At 55.3% G+C, this 6253-nt stretch overlaps 1 protein-coding gene across 1 annotated transcript in view; it reads left to right on the top strand.

Annotated features, from left to right (window-relative positions):
* Window positions 1-2376: 2376 nt before the first annotated feature.
* Window positions 2377-6253, top strand: part of MLXIPL (MLX interacting protein like) — a 37763-nt gene continuing 33886 nt past the window's right edge. Inside the window, 1 exon segment of the mRNA XM_029961248.1 lies at window positions 2377-2961. Within this exon segment, the coding sequence (XP_029817108.1) occupies window positions 2666-2961 (296 nt within the window). The 5' untranslated portion in view covers window positions 2377-2665.

Genomic DNA, 6253 nt, shown 5'->3' with positions numbered 1-6253 from the left:
TACAGCCAGCTCTGGGCAGGGAAGGGCCCTGCACCGGCCCTAGTCATGGCCCTGCTCCAGGATAGAGGACAGGGGAGGTGTAGCTGTCACTGAAATTCAGGAATAAAGCTCCTTAACAGCACTAGAGCATTAGGAAGCAGGCAGCACTTTATCCCAGAGCTGGACCACAGTGCCAGCTGCAGGGGGAGAGCTCCAAATAAATGCCAGCCATGGCTGAAGATGGTAGATGAACTGGCCAGGGCTATACATATTCATGAGGAAAGCTTCACAACTTGTTACTTTAGGCGGCCACAGGGCCCAAAAGCTGGATTGGGCTGCCCTGACTTGTTACTTTAGGCGGCCAGAGAGCTCAGAAACTGCGTTGGGCCACCTTGGCTCGTTCCCAAGGCAACGAGAGCGCCCTTTCCCCGGCACAGCCGAGACAGTGCTGTGGGCTCATGTCCTTCCTCCGCTGGGACAGGGCGCGGCTGTGCGGGAGTGGGGACAGGAGGGCCCCGTGCCCGGCGTGGGTTCCCCGTGTCCCCCTGTGCCTGTGTGTCCCCCGCCTCGGGGGCTGCTTGCCATCACTCATTTTAGGATCCAAAAAGCCTGTTAAAAAATCCATCAGCACTGCCTGTTCCTGTGTAGGATCCCTGCCATTGTCAATGTTGGGCTGAGGACCCATCACCCCTTTCCTTAGTCTGGATGCCTTTTGCCCACGGGATTTCCCTCCTCTGTAGCACGAGAGCTGCTGGACTGGGGATGAGGGAGTTGTGATGTCCCTAAAAGCCTCGCTGATGTATTTCTCTGCTTCCCTCAGACAGATGTTGTCCCAGAGGACTGAAGTCTGCCTGTGGCCAGTGAACAGATGGCAAATGGTATTTGTCAAAATCCTGAGAAGTCCTTTTTGCACAACTCAAGGGGAACGTGCCCAGAAACCCTGCGTATCTCTGACGTCTTTGTTTCCTTGTGCCTTGCCTAAATTTTAGTTTCCCAGGACACCCACATGCCCGTTACTGCTTTAAAATGTCTGCAGGCAGTACTTTTAAAATTATTTCTTTGTCCAGCATCTTTACAGGCTGAAGGGGTTGTAATGAACCACAGAGAGGGAAAAGTGCTATGGAGTCGTGGAAATCTGGCTGGAAAATCCAGGAATGGTTCCTAAGAGAGGTTTACAGTGATCATTGTGGAATTTATCCAAACCAGTTCTGTGCATATTCTTCTTCCAACCCTGGAAAATACCCTGAGTGGCTGCTCATCCCTCTGGAGCATCAGCAGGGGCCACCTGGGTGGTACAGAGGTTGTCCAAATGCATCTGCAGGCTGTATTAGGACTCTGATGCCTGTGGCCATCTATGTCAGCTTTATTCCACCTCTTTATCCTGGCATGTGTGTTCCTGCCAGGTTGTGGGGCTGGAGAAGAAGTTGTCAAAAACTAGAGAGAAAATAAGTGACTTAAGACTGAAATGATATCCACTATGTCCCTCTGTGGCTTGGGTCAGAGAGGAGATGCTTGTGACACGGCACATGCCAGACCCTGGCAAGGGATCTCAGCATTTATCCAAGATCAGCTGGCACAGAGCAGGGGAGGGGGCTGGCACATCTGTCTGCATCTCTCAGGACACCTCAGAGGTGAAGGCAGTCCAGGGTAGATTTAGATTGGATATTAGGAAGAAATTGTTCCCTGGGAGGGTGGTGAGGCCCTGGCACAGGTTGCCTGTGGAAGTTGTGGCTGCCCCATCCCTGGAAGTGTCCAAGGCCAGGTTGGACAGGGCTTGGAGCAACCTGGGCTAGTGGAAGGTGTCCCTGCCCAAGGCAGGAGGATTGGAATAAGATGAGTTTTAAGGTTCCTTCCCACCCAAACCATTCTAGGATTTGTTGATTCTGTGATTTTAAGAACTGCATGACCACGAGGTGTATAAATCCCACCACATCCGGGCTCATTGCTGTCCCCTCTTACACTGGGCATTTGCATCCTCTCTCCTGCTGGGTTCTCCCTCGGAGCAGGTTTCCCTGGGCTCTTTCTCAGCTCAGCACATGGCTCAGTGCCTCTGTGTGCTTTGTGCTGAGCTGGGTGCCCGTTGCTATAATTTTACCTGTTTGTGTCCCTTAATCTGTATTTGTTCCCTTTGAAAAGTGCAGGGAGATCCATTAGGGAAGAGGTGCTGGGTAAATACCGCCCGATCCTCTCCCAGCCGGCCCCTGGGATCAGTGATTAACCCCGGGTAAACAGAGCTGCCTGCCAGCCAACCCTCGGGGCACGGGGGACCCGCAGCTGCTCCTCCCCACCTGGAGGGGAGACAGAAAAGGTGGGGTCATCAGGGACACTGCTGGAGCTGGACGGTGGCGCGGAGCTGAGGCGCCGGTGGCAGAGTGCCATGGCCTGCTGACGGTGTGCCATGGGCGGGATCAGCCACCAGCACTATAAGTAGGGCTGGTGACGATCCACCCCAGCAAACCAACTGCTGAACCCCGGCAAAGCACCTGCTGAACCCCGGCGCGTGGAGCAGGCAGCGTGGGCCGGGTGGAGGAGGCGCCCAGGAGGAGCTGTGGTGAGGGTGTCCTGTGCTGGGGAGCCCAACGGCATGTGCTTGATGCCAGCGCAGTGCCCATAGGCTCTGGCACACCCGGGACATGGATCACAGCGCTGGGACAGGTCCATAGGGCTCCCCAGCAGGTGCCAGGCGATGGCAGGAGCTCAGGTGGGGCTCCTGGGAACCTTCCCGGAGCCCCCGGTTGGGCAGTGCCCTGTCTCTGATTCCGACTCCGACTTCGAGGACGCGGCTGTGGGTGGCACAGGACCCGGTGCTGGGGCACAGAACCCCTCCCAGGTCATCCACAGCGGCCACTTCATGGTGTCGTCCCCGCACAGCGACGCGCTGCCCCGGCGGCGGCACCACCACACCAAGCCCGAGCCGGCTGATCCCCGGAGCATCGACCCGACCCTCACCCGGCTCTTCGAGTGCATGAGCCTGGAGTACAGGTGAGTCCCAGAGCCCTCACACTGGCGTGTGTCTCATGGGCCCCCAGCTCTCTGAAGACATGAGGGGCTGAGCCCTGCTGCCCAACCAGGGCCTTGTTGCCAGCTGACATCGTCCCACTCTTCTCCACGGGCTGTGTGTGCCATATGCTCAGAAAACACCATCCTGGGAGGTTCTGGGGAGAAAGGGCTGGTGCTGGGTTGTTGGCCATGGAGACAGGTGAGAAGTTCCTCCTCTTTCGACGTGTAGCTTGACTCTGCTCCACCTTCCCATGAGATCCAGCATCACTGTGCTCAGCTGTAGCACCCTCATGGCCAGACCCTGTGCACCCCACAGAGCAGCAGTGACCCTGTGGGCAGCCAGCACTCAGCCTTTGGCAATCCAGCCCAGAGCAGGAGTCCTGCCTTCTGTCCTTGACTCTGTCCACATGTCCTGAGGTTATTCCATGACAAGCAGCAGCAGCACTAAGGGCTGGATGGCTGCACAGGCTTTTGTCCAGGGTCTCCCAAAAGCTTCCTTCCTTCTCTCCTGCTAAATCTGATGGGTGACTGGATCATTCCCCTGCCACACAAATCACCCAAGCCCTGGTGACAGCTCCTTGGTGACAACAGGACAGACTGCAACATGTCTCTTGGTGCCTTGGTCCACATTCTTGAAGGCAGATCCCTCCTTTGCCCCCAGGTTTTGACTTCTCTCCAGCATGGTATCGGAGGGACTTCCTCAGGTCAGTGCAAATCTGCATAGCCTTCCCAAAGGAAAGAAACCTGGAATTACAATATCCCGGGTGGAAACCTGGAATAACAATGTGCTGCTGATGCTGCATGAAAGCAGAAGCTCAGCAAAGCAGCCTTGAAGAGGTGCCCATTGCCTTCCCCCTCATTCAGTGGCTCATTTAGGGCCTCATCCAGGGCCTGAGGTCTCAGGTTTGCTTTTAAGACCTTGAGTGCTCCATGTGATGGAATATGTGGTCACTGCCAGGGCATCCCTGGGGATGCTGAGCACAGGGACAGCACTCCAAGGGTACCAGTTCCCACATACCTGGCCTGTCACCATGTCCCAGGTGCCTGGTTTGCTGGCAGCTGGCAGGGCACAGCTCTGCCATTCCACTGCAGTCAGGGCTCCATTGCTCCAGATCTCCCAACCCCTTGGACTCTGTCAGTGCTTCATTTCCTTCCTGCACTGGGCATGGCAATGCCCACACCGGCTTCACTGCAGTGGGACCCTCATCCAAGCCCTGTCCAACCTGGCCTGGAACACTTCCAGGGATGGGGCAGCCACAGCTTCTCTGGGCAACCTGTGCCAGTGCCTCACCACCCTCCCAGGGAAAAATTTCTTCCCAATATCCCATCTAACCCTGCCCTTTGGCAGTAGGATGCCATTCCCCTTGTCCTGTCACTCCAGGCCCTTGCCCAAAGTCCCTCTCCAGCTCTCTGGAAACCCCTTTATGCACTGGAAGGGGCTCTGAGGCCTCCCTGGAGCCTTCTCTTCTCCAGGATGGACACCCCCAGCTGTCCCAGCCTTTCCCTTGCTAATACATTTTGACACTCTTGTAGGCAGCAGCTGGAGGAAGGTATCAGAGTGGGAAAATGCAGTTTAAAGGTACTTGGTGCACCTCTACATTTAGTCTCATCTAATCTGTAACTTCTCTGCATCACCTGCCATTTTACACCTTCCATGCCAGCCAGGTTCCCCAGACAGGGGGTTGGTGCAGCATGGCCTCAGCTGGAGTCACCAGCCCAAGGTCCCCCAGTCCTCAGGAGAGCAGCCACAGTTTATTGCAGACTAACTCCCTAACCAAGGAGGAACCACAGAAAGGTGTCAGCTTTGGAATTCATCATCCAGCTCCTTTGGAGGGCAGGGCTGGGTCCAAAGCCAGGTCAGGTTGCTCAGGGCCATCACTGATGGATGTGAGCCCACCATGTTCCAGCCTCCCCAGGGCTGCCCTGCTCTCACAGGGAGGAGTGCTGTCCATGGCTTTAGTTGGAGTTTCCCTGTTCCAACTGGTGTAGCTGGTGGCAGTAAGTAGATAAACAAACCCATCCCTCTCCCTCCTTTTCTGTCATGTGCCTTAATCCCCAACCATCTGAACACCTTCCTCTGGGATTGCTCCGGTTTGTGAACCTCCCTCTTGGACCAGGAGACCAGTCTGGGCACAGTAGCCAGCCTTGGCCATCACAGTGTGGAGCAGAGGGGAACTATCCCACCTCCTGGTGAGCTGTGACTGCTGCAGCCACACATCCCCTTGCTGTCTGGCACAGTTTCAAAGGTCTTTGAACTTTCCCTGAACATTTTTCAGTGGCTATAGCTGGAATTCCTCCCCTCTCCAGCATTTCTCCTGGACATTTCACAGACATTACAGCAGTCCTGTCTCAGCCTGAGCAGTCACCCCAGGGATCTGACTTATTTTCCCCTCCTGGGTGGACTGTGCATCACCCCTGGCTTGGAAAGAAACGCTCTCTCCACATCAAGGTTTGCTTCCAGCAGTAAGTTGTTCGCTCAGATCCCTCAAAGAGAGGCAATCCCTGCTCCAGAGTCTTCCTTGTGGTGCTGGAGGCTGAGTTCCTTTTTACTTATATTCCAGGACACTTAGAGCAGCTCTCCTGCCAAAGGCTTAATGATTCTCTCCCACTCCTTCTCCTGCAACAGCCTTAATTTCTGGAATCCCTTCCTTAGACTGTTGTTTCTCCCGTGGGTGATGTTTCTCCCTGCAGCCCACCTGGCTGCCCCTCCTTCCCCAAAAGGCTGAGTGTGGAGCTGAACCAGCTGGGCTCACAACCCTTCCCATGACCCATTCCTGGGAGTCACTGACCTGGGGAACATCCTCCCGAAGGGAGAAAAACTGGGAGCAGACTGGGAGCTGCAAACTGCAGCCTCTCATGGTCTTACCTGGCACACATCTGCCTCAAGTTCCAGAAGTATCTTCCCGTAGCTGTTCCCAGAGTGTGATGTGGATGAACCTCCTCCCTGCAAGTAACAAAGGAGAGATTTGGCAGGTAGGGACGTTAGACTGGGAACTGACCTGGAGCATCCACTCTGCCCCTCTTGTGATTTGAAACAAGGCACCTTGTGTGCCAGCTCCCTACTAATTCATCCTCCTGGCAGGCTCTGTGTCTCCCCTGGAAGAGGTGGAATTGCTGCAATAGCTTCAACACACTCTCTAATTGATTTTCTAGTTCACAGTGCCTTAAACACTCCCACAGGGGCAGCGAGCACCAGTCAGAGACCTGAGGGATGCACAAGCTGAGCTTCCCTCTCCCCATTTCCTTCCCAAACCTTCCCTTTCCAGACCTTCCC

Source organism: Manacus vitellinus, unplaced genomic scaffold (genome assembly GCF_001715985.3).
Source record: "Manacus vitellinus isolate BGI_N305 unplaced genomic scaffold, ASM171598v3 scaffold_32_pilon, whole genome shotgun sequence".
NCBI lineage: Eukaryota > Metazoa > Chordata > Aves > Passeriformes > Pipridae > Manacus > Manacus vitellinus.
This window is presented reverse-complemented; position numbering and strand designations above follow the sequence as displayed.